The sequence below is a fragment of the Triturus cristatus genome, chromosome 7 (genome assembly GCF_964204655.1).
Source record: "Triturus cristatus chromosome 7, aTriCri1.1, whole genome shotgun sequence".
In the NCBI taxonomy this organism is placed as follows: domain Eukaryota; kingdom Metazoa; phylum Chordata; class Amphibia; order Caudata; family Salamandridae; genus Triturus; species Triturus cristatus.
Window position 1 is genome coordinate 291,875,707 of NC_140590.1, and position 17,899 is coordinate 291,893,605.

The window sequence follows — 17,899 nt, forward strand, 5'->3', positions numbered from 1 at the left end:
CAGCCGGTTACCTGCCTGTTTTTTCATGGATGTGATGACCACCTCCACCAGGGCAGCACTACATAAACTATACAAATAAAATAAAAGTAGTCCAGGTGGCACTAGATAGGGCAAAGAGGGTCACAATCGCTGTATACATTCTTTAAAACAATATAAAAGGTTTGCTGCCTGTCCAATTAAATTCCCAAGGCTGCACAATAGACACAACCCACCTGCCCTACCAACACTTCTTTTGCAGCTGCTACAGGAGACCAATAACCTACAAGGTATCCTTTACATTAGCATACTGTATCACAAATTCTGCATTCATAAAACTATATACTGCAATCTCCTACCAGTTTAGTAATCTTCCCAGGGTGGTATAGTTAAGAGCTATCATTACTTTATTTAGTTCCGTTTTGCAAATGTTACCCAAAGACAATGGGGAGCTTTACATGTCTACCAGACGTTAGAGGGAGAATATGTGATTTGCCCAGAATCACAGGATGATGCGTCAGACCGGAATTTGAACTTTCTTCCACAGCTCTAGCCGCTAGACCAAATTGCCTCCCCTCCTTCGCTAGATATTACGTCTTCAACATAAGTTTTATACCCAGTTATCATTAATTTTGCAATCAATGCATGTATGTTCAAATTAGACTCCAATACCACAACATCAACCAATTCCGATTCCAAAGCTTCAACTAGACTTACCTGTGTTTTCCATCCGTCTGGAAATTGCAAATTCAACACACCAGCATGACCCGACTCACTTATACTAATCACCTCTTAGTACCTGACATCATTTATGCATGTGCTCTTATTCTATTTGTCTTCTCAACAGGAGAATAATACTATAAAGCCTCACAGTCTGTTATTATTCTATCCCTTTTTTGGGCTGGATTGTATCTCTGTAGATCAGTTGGTCATTTGTACTTTTTATCTTTTTCAGTTGTTCTTACTGAGATCTCAAAAAAATGTAAATCTAACATAACTTAATATGTAGGCTTCTTACCTAATTCGTGTTAAGAGCATTGAGTACAATTACTTTACACAGAAAATCAACTCTATTTTATAGTCACGCCTCTTCAACGTGAATTAAAAAAAAGTTTATCAAAATTAACAAAACACACACAACATAATGCAAACCCCCTCGCCCCTACCACGGTACATTGCATCATGTATTCATAAGAGAAATGAAGTCTAGTTTGTCCCAGCACAGTATCATCTTCAAGCATACGGTACGCAACATTTCCAGCCCAGGGCATCCCCTGATGTCCATACCATTTACTCCACCCAGGAGAAAAAGGCAGTAGGTTCCCACCCAAGTAGACGCCCCATTCAATCAAGCCCAGAGATCCAGACACCCCAAATGCTCTCATATTTCTGTTCATAGCCCCAGCCACGATAAATAGTTTTTTTCCATTCTACAGTGATACATGCCATCCACCCAGGCTTGATGGTGAGGACATGTCTGCGAGCCCCATTACTTAGCTATTTCCTGTTTTGCCACCATGCATCCTGCATTGACTAAAAGCTTGTGATAACGTGTGTGATTCGTCTGCCCCCAGTCCAAGCTGAAGATCCAAGGGTGTCTCTTTTGCTGCTTCCAACGTTCACCTTACTGCCTCCCAAAAATTCCCAATTCTAGGACAGCTCCAGAGTGTATGATTAAAAAATGCCCCTTAAGACAATCTGCATCCGCCGCTCTGCCCAACCTGTGGAGCGGCGTAGGCGCCTCTTGCCAATTGTCCTCATCCAGGCCCACACAGTCCCGTTATCATCTATCCTGCAGGCCAGACAAGGGGGGTTGTGCATTTCTCATCAAAGTCACATATTAGGGAAATCAATGTTCCCTAACTGGCTCATTCAGCAATTTCAATACCAACGGGGAGTTCTCCTGCGTCTCCTCATCTGGAGAGACACTGTGCAGGAGGGCAGCACTCAAGTGGTCGTATTTCAACCACTGCACATCATGCATCTGGTATTTTGTTTGCAAAGGAGCAAAAGGGACAACCTATTAGCGTCCCAGACCTGTGCGAGGGTTGAAATGCGGATTTTGTGTCAACCTTGAAAACTCGTCAAGGCTGCCACTCTTGGAAGCTTGGATCTCACCCGCAGTGGCATTCTCGGGGTCAGACTATTTTTTCATCCCATTTCCTTGGTTAACTTCCTCCAAGTCCGAACCACTTTTTCGGCAGGTGGATACATTGTCGAGTTCGGATTACCACTGTATAAATAGCTTCTATTTCCCATAACCTGCCGAACGAACCCGAACGCTGGGTGCCCCAGGGGGCACACGCCCAGTGGTGAACCACGCAGACCTATGCAGCCTCATAGTATTTCCCAATATTCGGCTCCGCTATCCCCCCTTCATCATATTCAGACTGCTGGAGGGGGCGCAGAGCCACTCTAGGCTGCCCCCTGCCCACAGCAAGGGGCACAGCAGTTCGTTGGCCCTAGCAAAGAAAGCGCCAGGGAGTCTGAACGGCGAATTCTGAAGGAGGTGAAGGAAGCTGGTAAGGGTCAACATTCCTCCTTTCTCAAGTAGTGAGGTCAGCGATGACTGCCAGTGCTTAACATCCCGGCCCAGGAGCACTGTCGGGGCGTGGGGCAGGGTCGCGTCGTAACACTTCAATGGGAATTTGATTTGCTAAAAACAATTACCTACTGCCTTCCAAATGAAAAATGTCTTCTCATTATTTAATACGTCTTGCAACAGAAAAAACAAGCATTGGCATAGCCAATAGGTCTCGCCTTAGGGACCTTATAAGTGTTTAGCCATGCAACAGTTGCATAACTAAACACTTCCAAAAGCGAGACCTATTGGCTATGTCAATGCTTGTTTTAACTGCTGCAATCTATTGAAGCCTCACGGAGAACATCAAACCGGCCGTGCGGCCGTGAAAGTAATCTTGGTAAAGCGCGGCGGGCGCACATGCACTGTAGCTCTAGGCTGGCCTGGTAGCACTTTTTGGAGCCCTCACAAAATGTCTTGCCAGACCAGCGCATGCGCTGGGTCAGGCGAAACCTAAAAAGCAAACATAGCAATGATAAACAGCATACACTTTGCACATCAACGGATATATGTGACAGTATATATATTACATACATCTAAACACACGTGTACAAATACATATATGAGATTGATAAAGCCTTCTGCGAAGGCGAAACGCGTCTCCAATCTCGGGGTCGAGGGACAGCCAGTAAAATACAGAAGCCGTATCCTGGCAGCCTTGGGTACGTGCCTTCTTCCTCAAGAACATGGTGTATCACAGGTGTAGAGCACCATTGCTTCACCTACAATGATTGAACTCCCCAGAAATAGGTCTGTGGGCGAGTCCCTTTTTTAAACAGGCAGTGAGAACCAAACCTTTATTGGTTATGTAAGCAGGATTTTTTGATGCATGTTTGTATTTTTGTAAATGCCACTTACTGACTGTTTTATTATATGAATTTAATAATCGTGAACATTTTAGGCTGAAGCACAATTAATGTGATGAGATATATGAATTATTTTAGCTCTGCTAGCTGTCTATTTACATGCCTCTTGATTGATGTGGTGTTCTTTCTTTAATATTTGTAGGAATTTTATTGTAGACAATCTTGCCGTACCGTCTTTTATCATGCCTTGTGTCTTCTTTTATGACCTAATTAGGTCGAATAAAGATTCTTTGAACCTTGAGTAGGTGATGGTTATGAAAGAGTCTGTGATCTTACTTCTTTTAACTATGGCATTCTAAGAAATTGCTATCTAAGTATTCAAAGGTGTCTGCCAGAGTAGAACTGATATTTAGAGAGGGAAGGCAGGTGTGTTGAGGGTTTTTAAGGGGGATGTGGTGATCAAATCTTATAGGTGCCACCCATATACTTAGTAACATTTTAGTCTAGTCATTACGCATGGTGTTACAGTCTGCTCTCATTTTCATTCCCTTCTCTGCTCAGCCAAGTTTAAGAGGACATAGAATGTTGAGGTGTCACTGGAGGGTGGGCTGACAGCAAGAGAGAGTGGACTGAACAGAACTGGTGAGCCATTCTGCCATCACACAAGCAATCGTCTTCTTAACGACAAGAACTGGTATGAACTCTGGCTTAACTAAGACCATCCTTGATTTACAACATATGGACCAAGACTTAAAGTATGTCAGTGCTCACATACCAGGACTCTTAACCAATATGCTTTCCTATACTATAAACCACACTGATCCTTCGGTCAGTGTCGAATCCCAGCACTGTGTAAAGCCACTACAATGTCAACTCAACATTTAGTGAACATTTGCAAATGTGACATGCACCCACCGGAGTTTGTGGTCATGCTGCAATCGAAAATATATCTGAGTCGCCAGCAACTGCTGAGAGTCAAACACAGGGTCAAACTTACCTGGTAGAAATCCAAGGTTGGCAGAGGGAACTGCTCGCTAGGTATCACCACTATTGCATTGCCACGCACAATCGCTGGTGCAAAGAGGCTCACAAAGCTGAGGAGTGGGCTTTCATCTGGGCAGGCGATGCCAATCACGCCCATGGGGTCACGGATCTGCACAGTTGCACCATATAGAAGGGTCTCCTGCAGCAAACCGAGAAGACAAAAATGCTGCATCTCAACATTTTCTGTGAATTAATAGTCTTAAGATTCTGGAGAAAGCTTCAGGCATTTTAATATAGCAATGGCGTGCATAATAACTCACAAATGACAGAAGAAAGAGGATACATTCTCAAACTAGCCCGGACACCATGCCACCCACCCCAATCATACAACTTACTGATAGACTTTCACTACATGCAGGTTTCACCATTTTACTTTACTTTGCAAGTCGAGGGATCCACTGCATTAGCCCACCTTCTACGTTATTGGACTGCTGAAGAAAAGTCTCTGTGACCTGCCTTGGTTTGTTTAGTATGGACATACTAACCTGCACGGTTCCCCCATATTTGTCGCAGTAGGCCCCCCAGTAGAAGAGGCGCTGGATGCTGAGGTCCACCTCTTGCAAGGCCGCCTGGACAGTGACGCCGGTCAGGGAGCTCAGCCGTTCTGCCACTTCCGTCCTTCGTAGCTCCAGGTTCTCAGCCATGTAATACACTATTTGGGCGCGGTTGTGGGCTGCACGCTTGCCCCAGCTGAAAGGAAAACACAAAATTTTTAAGAGACTACGGCTATCTCTAAATTCCCCAATGATTGTCTTTAGTTTTCGAAAAAACATATACAATGCAAATTCTATGTTTACATTTATTGTTGTAACAATAAGTATATGGAACATGTGTCAATATTCGGCCACCACAGGCAGTTATGACAACATTATTGAAGAAAACGAGAACTGTCCCTCATACCCCCCCATTCCCACCCCTGGGTGCCAGTGCCAACTACTATGTCCAACTCGATCAGATAGTATGTGTCCCCTCTGGGGTGGGGCTCGAGAGAGTTACGCTATTGGCTCGATCAAGCTTAATTTCAGGTTTCTAGGGCATGTTAGTTATGTAAATTTCTGTGACAAGCGTGTGATAAACGGATGCCAGATCTCCCTACATACGTTCCCTTGTTGCATGAGTGTCGGTGAGGGCGTCTCCATCCCCAACAAATGCCAAATACGGAGTAATCAGTTCAGTCTGGATGGAACCCTGTCTGTGCCCCAGTAAGCCAGGATAGATTGGTGTGCTGCCTCTAGGGCCAAAGCTATATGTCTGCCCCTTTTGGATTTGAGGTGATAAGTCTGCGGGTTGGGAAGGTCCAACATTACGTATGAAGGGAATCGGTGTAGTTCGGTGTAAAAGTACGCATCAAAACCTGACAATATCTCTTCCCAGAATGTGCACCAGTGTCCCATGGGAGTCATAGTTTCTCTAGAACCTATCTCCTCTATCTGGATTCTCTCTGTGTAGGTGGCAATTTTTGTTGCTGTTTCTATGCTGGAGGAGTTAGACGCTGTATGTCTTGCCCGATAATATATGTCACTTCATTCTCCCAGGGACAATCGCCATCCCAGTTCTCTCTCCCATCGTATTTGCAAGGGGTTTTCTGAGTCAGACACCCCACCCATTGTGAGAAGTTGGCCTGATGTATGATGTCACTAGTTCTAATGTACACCTTATATCAGTCCAAACAACCCTTATGGTGATTTGTTGTAAAGTCAACCTTATAGACCAGCTATCCTAGTGGTAGCATGGACAAGAGCAGTCTTAGGCTAAACTCTGAATGGCATGTGAAGCCAGCTGTGATACCATATATAATCCCTTGAATACCAAATGAAAGGACACCACAACAGATATATATATAAAATAAAGTGTATTTATTCTAGTCAAACCCTCAGCACTCTTTATGAGATTCGAGGTAAGTACAACACAGTCTTATTTAAGCATACATTAAGTCACACAGGTAAGTAATACAGTTGGGCCCTAGGGGCCACGCAAACCATATACTAAAGAAGTGGTATAAGGACCACTGTCACGGAAATAGAATAGGCCTAGGCCTAGGGAATCGCTGGGGCTACACTACACTACCAACAGTTAGGAAGTGGGAGGCCCACGGGATTCAGGTGCAGAGTGGAAACACTCACGCGTAATGCGTATAGTCGATAGAAATAGTACACTTCTGAAATAAGCAGTTTTAGGACACTTCTGAAGCAACTAGGAAGTCGAGACTCGGAAACTAGACCCTAGGATAGTCACTACCCTTGTGAGCACCGAAGTACCCAAGTTACCTAGCCCACAGGCTGCGGGTGCATAGGTGTGAACTTGCGTCGGGTTTCGTCGTGGACTTCTATGGATGCCTGAAGGAAAGTTGCTGACAGGCAGTCAGTGCAGAGTGTCCGGTGGATCCCAAGGCCGGGATCAAGAAGGAAGGGTACCTGCAAGCAGAAGGGACAGAGTCAAGGTCACTAGCCAGTGACCACGTGGAACCAGGAAGGAACCAGGCGATGTCGTGAAGATTGCAGGTGAAGGGTGAAGCTTGTCGCTGCAGCCACGGGTACCAGGAGACGTCGAGGACGACCAGGACCAGGAGGCGAGCTGTCCCACGAAGGCTCTTGCTGTCGGCGGCGTCGAAGTCGAACTAGGACTCACCCAGCCTTGGCAAGCGGAACCCACGAAGAATGGAGGACTTGCTTCTGGTGCAGACCAGGAAGGTCTGGGGTGCTTCTCTTTTGCAAAGAAGCGGGAGCCAGTCTGGAGGAGCCAAACCAGCAGTGAAGATTTCAAGGTGTGTCGTCACAGAGGCCGCTAGCCAACGGGCAAGCAACCGGACAGACGCGGCAAGCAGGAAAATGCAGAAGGGCCCCACGCAGGACTCGTGGAGTGTGGGGGGCTGATCTTCGGTGCAGATGGTGCTTGGGGTTGGGGCTTCTCAATCCCCGGTGCAGAACTTCGAGGGTGCTTCAGAAGCTGCGCTGGAAGATACTCGCCACTTTTCCCAGGTAGCCGGTCCCACGTCTCTCGTCGCCTCCACAGATCTCAGCTCGGCTGTGGATGTGGATCAGGGTCGGAGAAGTCTGGAAGTCAAGGCTCTGGTCGGGCTCTGCAGTCGGTCCCTCGTAGAACTTCAGCAAAGCAAAGGGTAGTCTCTTGATGGTGCCTGTTTGCACAGGGTAGCCACTCCTTGACAACAAGGGAGATTCTTCAGTCTTCTTCTTTCGTCAAATGTTGAAGGTCCAGAGTTTCTGTTCAAGTTGCAGGTTCAGGATAATCTAATCTCCTGGGGCCCAGCTACCACACTTATACTAATCTGGGGGGCTGGGTTGCCTGCTAGGTCACGCCTTATGGGTGGGACCTGGGAGGAGGGTGGTTACACCCCCTTCCCTTTGTCCAGTTTCGCGCCAGGACTGGGGCTGGAGTGCCCCAGCACCGGTTTGAACTGGACTATGCATGGGACACCTTGTGTGCCCCAGACATGTCTCATTCCTTTCAGCCCTCCCTGCCCCAATACACTAAAGTCTGTCTGGGGAGGTGCTAGCACCTCCCCAAGCAGGAAACTTATTGTCCAAGCCTCCCTTGCCGGGATCACTCCCAGCAGCAGGAGGTCAGACTCGTGTCTGTGGCAGCAGCATCCATTTTGTGATGCTGAGGCTTTGGTTAGAGTTAAACAGCAAAGTAGGATTTTAACATGTCTCTCCCTCTAGAAGGGGGGAATAATATCCTCATCACCAGAAATGGTATGGGGGTATTATTCCAAAGTGTTAGACACCTTACACGACATGTTTTGATAAAGCCAAACCATAGTTACCATAACCGTTTAAGATTATAAGGCACTTTAAGAGTATATGGTAGGCTATATCGTAGAACAGCTATAAGGACATGGTACCGAAAGCTGCAGACAGGCTCAGCTCATGCTAGAGCACCATCTCACATGTTACCAAGCACTCTGCCTCCAGGATTGTTAAGGCCTGCCATAGGAGTGGCTGATAGGTACACATGTGTCTATTTTAAGGGTAGATATAGGTATACTATATCTAAGCAAGGGGTGATTACACAACCTTGCCCCAGCTGAGTGATCAGCCAGTTGTGTCTGATTGGAAGGCCAGGCCAGGGGTAGCATAATACATGCTGCAGTCCCTGGGAGGCCTAGGGTACACCTATGCCCTGGGTACCTAGGGTACACTGTACAGGGTCCAATAAGGTGATCCTTACCAATTGTGTATGTACCTAGGGTACATGGAGTCCATTTTAAAGAGAGAGCAGACAGCCTGAGACCCTGAATGGCAGGATCGCAGGCCAACTAAGTCGAAAAACCAGCTAGACACTAGGCAAAAAGTTGGGGGTAACCATAGTCAGATATCCACCTTCCTACACAACCCCCCCCCCCCCCAAACGAAAGGAGATAAGGCTGTCCTTGACAAGGTAAGCCTCTATTGCCTAAGTGGCCATATAAGGAAGAACCAGCGCTGGCATGGTTACCCCCTGTCTCATGGTCCACTAAGCAATCCCTCACCCTAAAGGTATCATAGGGTCTCCACCATAGGGAATCTCTACCTTTGGTGTGTCTTTGCAAAGTAAAAGGCTGGTGTTGAGATGGAGTACTGAAGTGAGTGTCCTCAAAGTGAGGCCTCAGCTTCCTCCAATCATCCTCCACCATGGATGCCTTTCTTTCTTTAACTGAGTTGCACTGTGCTCTCAGGGTCAGCCTCTGGCTACCTAAAGCTGGAGGCTGGGTCCCTCTTGTGGGCTTACTGGAGGGACAGGTCAGGTTTGGGGCCCTAAGGTCCCATGTTTGCCTGTGCCCAACAGAATCCCTCTGGGGGAGGTCCCTAACTACCTGTAAAGGGGATCCCTCAGGAATGTTTTTAACCATCACCTGGCTAGGGCTACTAGCCAGGCAATCCTCATTCTTTTGATGGGGAGTTCTTGTGGACAGGGGCCCTCTTGGGGTTCACTGGCCTCCCTGACCCCTACAGCCCTGGGCTGACTGAGGCAGGGTAGAGAGAGGCAGGCTACCTGCACCAGACTGGGTCCCACCTTGGAAGGGGCCACTGACATCAGAGGCTCTGCCAGGCCAGGCCTGGCTACCTCTGGGGCAGTTCCTTCACAAGGGGTGAGGTCAGATCCCTGAGGAGGCTGACCTTTTCCTAATGTCTGGGGAGAGGGAGACTTTTCTTCCTCCCCACTACTCTCTGTTTGTGTGGAGTGATCCATAGTTTCAGGCTTCACTACACCTATATCAGTCTGAGTATGGACTGAGACCATTACAGTCCTGCCAACCTTTTCAGGGAGGCACTCAGTTTGGGTTTGAGCTGTGACTGTCACAGCTCTGCCAAACTCTACAGGGAAGTCTGTCTTTGCCTGGGCTGTGGCTACCACTGCCCTTCCAACCTTTTCAGGGAGGAAATCTACTTGGACAGGGGTTGTGGCTGGCACAACCCCACTACCCTTTTGTGAAAGGCCTACCATTTTAGAATGGGTGTCTTGTTCAACTCCAGCCCAAGCTGAGAGTTCAAAGTAATTCCCCAGTAAGCAGTCCACAGGCAAGGTTGGAGACACTGCCACCCTTTTAGGACCAGTGACACCTCCCCAGCTGAGACATACCTCTGCCATGGGATGACTGTTCTGTTTGCCATCAATGTTAGTTACCTGGTATGAGAAACCAGGCAAAAGCTGCTCAGAGGGAACTAGCCTATGGGCCACCATAGTGATGCTAGCTCCAGTGTCTCTGTAGGCCTCAGCTTTTCTACCATTGATGTAGGGCTCCTGTCTGTACCTACCCAAAGTGTTGGGACAGGCAGTGAAGTTGGCAAACCCCATGCCACCATCACAGACAAGAGTAGCTGCTGTAGGGGAATTGGCTAAGCCAGGGTCCCCCTGTGTTCCCCAAGAAAACCCAACCACATTTTTGGGGGCACTCCCACCACCTGGGGGATTACTGCTGACAGTAATAGGTGGTGTGACAGGAGTAGTTGGAGGAACAGTTTTGTTTTTAGCCTTTGGGCAACTGCTGTCAGTCTTCCAATGCCCAGGAGTTTTACACTCATGGCAGTAAGGCTTTTTAACTGTGGTAGAGGAGGGAGCTTGGGACCCACCACCCTGTGTGGAGTTTTGGGGCCCTGAGGAAGATTTCTCTTTTGTTTTATCCCCACCCTTCTCTTGAGGCTTGGTGGTATCTTTCTTTTGGTCACCACCCTGATTTTTAGGCCTAATCCTGGTCCTGACCCATTTATCTGCCCTCTTTCCCAATTCTTGGGGAGAGGTCAAATCTGAGTCTACCAGGTGCTGATGGAGAAGCTGGTTCTGACAATTACTAAGGATCTGCTCCCTCATAATCAAGTTGTACAATCCCGTATAGTCCTGCACCTTGCTGCCAGTTAACCAACCTTCCAAAGCCTTAGTGGCACAATCCACAAAATCAGACCAGTCCTGTGTCTGTGTCTTCTGGGTGTCTCTGAACAACAACCTATATTGCTCAGTGGTTAAGCCAAACCCATCTATCAGAGCACTCTTCAGGACTTTGTAATTGTTAGCATCCTCATCAGTAACTGTGAGGAGCTTGTCTCTACCTTTGTCAGAAAAGGAGAGCCATAAGATAGCTGCCCACTGACTCTGGGGTACCTGCTGTACTTTGCAGGCCCTCTCCAAAGCAGTCATCCACTTGTGGATGTCATCCCCATTCTTGTATGGGGGGACTATCTTGCTTAGGTTTCTATGGTCATAAGACCTATCCCTATCTCTAGGAATGTTGCTGCCACCAGTGGGTTCTGACCCACACAATTTTTGCTCTCTGGCCAGAGCAAGCTTCTCTTTGGCAAGGGCAAGTTCTTCCCTTTCAATCCTCAGTTTAGCTTCCTTCATTCTGGCCTCATGCTCTCTCCTCTGGGGGGGAAGTCATCCCCCTGTGGGATGAAGCATTGGAGCTTCTTGAGTGATAGGAGTGGAGGGAGTCCCCTGAGGTAGATCTACCCCTCCTATCTCTCTTTTTAAGATTACTTGGGGGCCTGTAAGGGGAGCTCCCATGCAAGCTCCCATGCAAGCTTAAGTTAGCCTGACTAAGTCTTCTGACTGGGGTCTTTCTACCTCCCTCTTCTTCTGAAGTCTCTTCTGCCTCATCCGTATCAGTTAAGTCAGGGGTCTCTTCTGTGGAGGGTAGACCCTCCTTTGTACCTAGGGTACTAGCCTGTGAGGCCCTAAGAGTATCATACTCCTCTAGGAGCTGCACTAGCTGAAGGAGGGTAGGGTTTGCACCCTGTTTTAACTTTCTGGAGGTACACAATTGTCTCATCTCCTGAAAAGTTAGGGTATCATATCTAGAGGGGATCTTTTTCAGACCTGCCCCTCCTGAGAGAGCATCTCCTTGATCTCCTCCCAGAGACATGATCTATTGAGGGTGTGGTGTGTGCACCTACCTACACTAGTTGTTTCTACTAAACCTCTCTAGTAGTTATAGTCAGGGTGTGTTACTCCCTTCAACCTACAACAACTAAGTCCAGTAGGACTTAAGTATTATAATCTATGTTATATGTACCTAAACAATATCTGTGTGATCTTTCAATTTAGTATCTCAAGATTACAATGGTATTACAACAGCAAGCACAGATCCCAACCGCTGCTCATCAATGTGAGAAGTTGGCCTGATGTATGATGTCACTAGTTCTAATGTACACCTTATATGAGTCCAAACAACCCTTATGGTGATTGGTTGTAAAGTCAACCTTATAGACCAGCTATCCTAGTGGTAGCATGGACAAGAGCAGTCTTAGGCTAAACTCTGAATGGCATGTGAAGCCAGCTGCGATACCATATATAATCCCTTGAATACCAAATGAAAGGACACCACAACAGATATATATATATAAAATAAAGTGTATTTATTCTAGTCAAACCCTCAGCACTCTTTATGAGATTCGAGGTAAGTACAACACAGTCTTATTTAACCATACATTAAGTCACACAGGTAAGTAATACAGTTAGGCCCTAGGGGCCACGCAAACCATATACTAAAGAAGTGGTATAAGGACCACTGTCACGGAAATAGAATAGGCCTAGGCCTAGGGAATCGCTGGGGCTACACTACACTACCAACAGTTAGGACGTGGGAGGCCCACGGGATTCAGGTGCAGAGTGGAAACACTCACGCGTAATGCGTATAGTCGATAGAAATAGTACACTTCTGAAATAAGCAGTTTTAGGACACTTCTGAAGCAACTAGGAAGTCGAGACTCGGAAACTAGACCCTAGGATAGTCACTACCCTTGTGAGCACCGAAGTACCCAAGTTACCTAGCCCACAGGCTGCGGGTGCATAGGTGTGAACTTGCGTCGGGTTTCGTCGTGGACTTCTATGGATGCCTGAAGGAAAGTTGCTGACAGGCAGTCAGTGCAGAGTGTCCGGTGGATCCCAAGGCCGGGATCAAGAAGGAAGGGTACCTGCAAGCAGAAGGGACAGAGTCAAGGTCACTAGCCAGTGACCACGTGGAACCAGGAAGGAACCAGGCGATGTCGTGAAGATTGCAGGTGAAGGGTGAAGCTTGTCGCTGCAGCCACGGGTACCAGGAGACGTCGAGGACGACCAGGAGGCGAGCTGTCCCACGAAGGCTCTTGCTATCGGCGGCGTCGAACTCGAACTAGGACTCACCAAGCCTTGGCAAGCGGAACCCACGAAGAATGGAGGACTTGCTTCTGGTGCAGACCAGGAGGGTCTGGGGTGCTTCTCTTTTGCAAAGAAGCGGGAGCCAGTCTGGAGGAGCCAAACCAGCAGTGAAGATTTCAAGGTGTGTCGTCACAGAGGCCGCTAGCCAACGGGCAAGCAACCGGACAGACGCGGCAAGCAGGAAAATGCAGAAGGGCCCCACGCAGGACTCGTGGAGTGTGGGGGGGCTGATCTTCGGTGCAGATGGTGCTTGGGGTTGGGGCTTCTCAATCCCCGGTGCACAACTTCGAGGGTGCCTCAGAAGCTGCGCTGGAAGATACTCGCCACTTTTCCCAGGTAGCCGGTCCCACGTCTCTCGTCGCCTCCACGGATCTCAGCTCGGCTGTGGATGTGGATCAGGGTCGGAGAAGTCTGGAAGTCAAGGCTCTGGTCAGGCTCTGCAGTCGGTCCCTCGTAGAACTTCAGCAAAGCAAAGGGTAGTCTCTTGATGGTGCCTGTTTGCACAGGGTAGCCACTCCTTGGCCACAAGGGAGATTCTTCAGTCTTCTTCTTTCGTCGAATGTCGAAGGTCCAGAGTTTCTGTTCAAGTTGCAGGTTCAGGATAATCTAATCTCCTGGGGCCCAGCTACCACACTTATACTAATCTGGGGGGCTGGGTTGCCTGCTAGGTCACGCCTTATGGGTGGGACCTGGGAGGAGGGTGGTTACACCCCCTTCCCTTTGTCCAGTTTCGCGCCAGGACTGGGGCTGGAGTGCCCCAGCACCGGTTTGAACTGGACTATGCATGGGACACCTTGTGTGCCCCAGGCATGTCTCATTACTTTCAGCCCTCCCTGCCCCAATACACTAAAGTCTGTCTGGGGAGGTGCTAGCACCTCCCCAAGCAGGAAACCTATTGTCCAAGCCTCCCTTGCCGGGATCACTCCCAGCAGCAGGAGGTCAGACTCGTGTCTGTGGCAGCAGCATCCATTTTGTGATGCTGAGGCTTTGGTGACAGTTAAACAGCAAAGTAGGATTTTAACATGTCTCTCCCTCTAGAAGGGGGGAATAATATCCTCATCACCAGAAATGGTATGGGGGTATTATTCCAAAGTGTTAGACACCTTACACAACATGTTTTGATAAAGCCAAACCATAGTTACCATAACCGTTTAAGATTATAAGGCACTTTAAGAGTATATGGTAGGCTAGATCGGAGAACAGCTATAAGGACATGGTTCCGAAAGCTGCAGACAGGCTCAGCTCATGCTAGAGCACCATCTCACATGTTACCAAGCACTCTGCCTCCAGGACTGTTAAGGCCTGCCATATGAGTGGCTGATAGGTACACATGTGTCTATTTTAAGGGTAGATATAGGTATACTATATCTAAGCAAGGGGTGATTACACAACCTTGCCCCAGCTGAGTGATCAGCCAGTTGTGTCTGATTGGAAGGCCAGGCCAGGGGTGGCATAATACATGCTGCAGCCCCTGGGAGGCCTAGGGTACACCATTGCCCTGGGTACCTAGGGTACACTGTACAGCGTCCAATAAGGTGATCCTTACCAATTGTGTTTGTACCTAGGGTACATGGAGTCCATGGAGTCCATTTTAAAGAGAGAGCAGACAGCCTGCGACCCTGAATGGCAGGATCTCAGGCCAACTAAGTCGAAAAACCAGCTAGACACTAGGCAAAAAGTTGGGGGTAACCATAGTCAGATATCCACCTTCCTACACCCATCAGCATCGAATACAGGTCGGAGACAAGGCGTCCATTGTAATCTTTGCAAGGAACCATCTCTCAAACTTGATCAGGCGTCACTGGGCCGCCCCTCCCCCGCCCCTCCTCATCGTCAATTGCATCACCCAGTGCTGTATGTGTGTATATCGGAACCGTTCTACTTCTGGTATTGCATACTTGGTCAGCAGAGTATCAAATGGGATGGGGCCGCCTCATCAAAAAAATGACCAATTGATCTATATCACGACTTTTCCCACGTGCTAAACGCAACTATCTATTCCCAGAGTAAAGTCCAGATTCTCCACCACTGGGTAGAGTGGGGAGGGGAAATGAAAAGAGCCCATCTCGGGTCGCCACTGTGTCCTATACTTAGAGTGGGCACGGTGATTGCCGATAAGTAGAGGTTGGCGGGGCAGTTCGGCTGGTCCAAGAAGGGGATCTTCCACAGGGCTGTTCTGGCTAACGCCCTATCCATGAACAGCCAACCCTTTTCTAATTCCGGACGCCACCTTTCCACTAAGAACCTAAGTTGCGCAGCTTGAAAGTAATGTAAGATGCATGGGATACCTAGACCGCCCTCCTCTGTGGCCCGCCAAGCGCGGTCACACCTCATCCAGGAGCGACGACCCACCCAGACAAAGCATTGGAACATTTTCTGTAGCATCTGGAGTGTCTCCATTGGGGGCCACAAAGGCAATGCCTGGAATGTATCAAAAATCCTAGGGAGGGCTGTCATCTTAAGTGCAGCGATCCGTCCCAATCACGATAGCGGATATAACTGCCATCAGGTGAGGTCACCCTCTCGACCAGATTCTGATAGTTAAGAGACACCACCTCTTGAATTGTTGGGGTGAGCTGAATACCTAGATACGGGAGGGAGCATTGTGCCCAGTGGATAGAAAGGGTTTGCGTGATATATGCCTGTGTGTCCTGTGAGGCTCAGCGCCTGAGATTTGGCTAGTTTAATCTGGAATCCTGCCATCTCCCCAAAAAGCTTCACCTCTTCCAGGAAGCCAGGGAGGGCCTCCTTTGGATTTTCAAGAGAAGCAATAACATCATCTGCGTACAATGTTATGAGATGTTCCTCTCCCAGAAGTGTATCCCTTTAGCCCTCAAATTCTCACGAACTCTTTGGATGAACAGCCCCATGTAGAGCGCAAATCAGAGAGGGGACTAGGTGTAGTATCCCCTTAGTGATGTCCGAGCACTGCCGGTTAAGAATAAAACATGCCTGATCCGGGTCAATCAGTCCCAGCATAAGGGGAGTGAGGTGAGCCGCCAATATCTTTGTGTATAACTTTGCATCGATGTACAAGAGCGAAAAAGGTTGGTAGGACCCACACTGTCTCTTGTTGTTTCCTAGTTTCAGTAGGACCACTACTGGGGCCTCCATCAGAAGGGGGGGGAGGGGAGGGGGAATGTTGCTGAGCCTTTGTTGTCAGCTGCTGATTTGGCGATAAATTTCTCCTTGATTACCACTGTCATCACATCCCACACCATAGCAATTGGTGTCTCGGTGGTGTCATTGACCTCCAAATCACCCTGTCTATTTGTTTAGTTATCTCCGGTCTGCAGTGTAGGGTTTCGCCGCCATGAGCAGGGCATCTGGCCATAAGATGGGATGGCGAAGTCCAACAGGACCGCTGAGTGGCCAGATAGAGAGCAGGGTTTTATCTCTTTAGAGAGGGTTGCTGTCTGCACCTCACGAGATCCCAAAAGTAGTCTAGTCTGGCATAGGATTTCTGGGCGTGCAAATAGAAGGTATAGTCCCTTGACTCTGGGTTGGAGGACCGCCATAGATCTTTCAGAACCATCTCCTGGAGCCATAGCCCCCCCAGGCCCAAAAGCACCCACCGCACCCGGCCTCTGAGTCGACTGATCTTGCTCGTTATGGAATACCAGGATTTAAGTCCCCCACCAGAAGCACCAACCGGTCCTAAGTGGACATGCTCCATGTAAGAACTGATCCTGCCCCTCGTTAGGAGCGTAGATGAACCCTATGATAATGGAGAAAGAACCAAGTGGATGCGATACCCCAAGAGTTAACCTTTGATCTCTGCTACCTTCATCCCTACTTTCCCTGGAAAGGAGCGGAGAACAGCAGCGCCACCCCAGCCGTCTTATGTAATAATGAGGAAAAGAACTGCTGTGGGAAGGCTCGATGTTAAAGTCTGTGCCAATCTTTATGTAGTAAGTGTGTCGCCTGAAGGAGGCAGACATCCACTTGGGTGTGTTCCAGATACGATAAGATAGCCCTCCTTTTGACTGGGTTGTTCAGGCCTTTAACATTGAGGTTCATCACCCTAAGCTCTTTCGCTAAGGACACCATAAAGGGTGTCGAGCTTGCTGTTGATATGCTTTTGAGTACCCAGCCCTTTGCACTCCCACACATTATGTTGCTCCCTCTGAGCAATGTGTAGAGATAAACATGAGCCTTGGCTTTGTGACTGGCACACTATAATAATCCTCCAAACATATACAGTCATTATCAAAAGTCCCTAGAGCGGGGGAGAAGACGTGTAGTCTATCCCTCAACCTGTGGTCGTGTCTCTATGCAGGATGGTGGCTAAGTCCATGATCTCACCGACAGCCCCCTTTACCCTGGCCGCCTGGCCCCCACAACAACCCCAAGCAACCTACAACCTCTCAGTCAGGGTAGTTAGATGCTGCATCCTCATCTAGATTGTCCTAGAGGATCTTTCTTTCTGAAGCCATAGTCGCTGGGTCGGGCCCGGAACCTCCACGGCCAGAAGGGATCAGACGCCAACTCATTGGGACCTCAGCCCCATGTCTTTCGGGCTGCTTCTTTGGCGGAACTTTCTCCTGGAGCTCTATCTGCAATAGTTCACCTGCCGCCGTCAAGGAGCGCCATTGATAGAGCTGGCCCTGCCATCGGAAAATCAACCTCAAGGGCTGTCCCCAGGCGTAGGTCACTTTCTTTTCTCACAGGAAGGTCGTGACTGGGCGGAATTCATACCTCTTCTGTAGGGTAGAGGTCGCTAGGTTCTGGTATAAGTGGTGAGTCTGACCCTGGAAGTTGAATATTGGTGGCGTCCAAGCCTCTTTAAGTATCTGCTCTTTAAGGGAGAAAATGTGGACACAGGTCAAGATGTCCAGAAGGCGCAATGGAACGGTGCCCC

At 48.5% G+C, this 17,899-nt stretch overlaps 1 protein-coding gene across 1 annotated transcript in view; it reads right to left on the bottom strand.

The window, feature by feature from the left end:
* Positions 1–17,899, bottom strand: part of ALDH16A1 (aldehyde dehydrogenase 16 family member A1) — a 680,379-nt gene that overhangs the window by 244,530 nt on the left and 417,950 nt on the right. Inside the window, exons 14-15 of the mRNA XM_085616325.1 lie at positions 4,893–5,097; positions 4,361–4,546 (exon numbers count right to left, since the gene is read on the bottom strand). Of these exons, the coding sequence (XP_085472451.1) occupies positions 4,361–4,546; positions 4,893–5,097 (391 nt within the window). The remainder of the gene's footprint in view (positions 1–4,360; positions 4,547–4,892; positions 5,098–17,899) is intronic.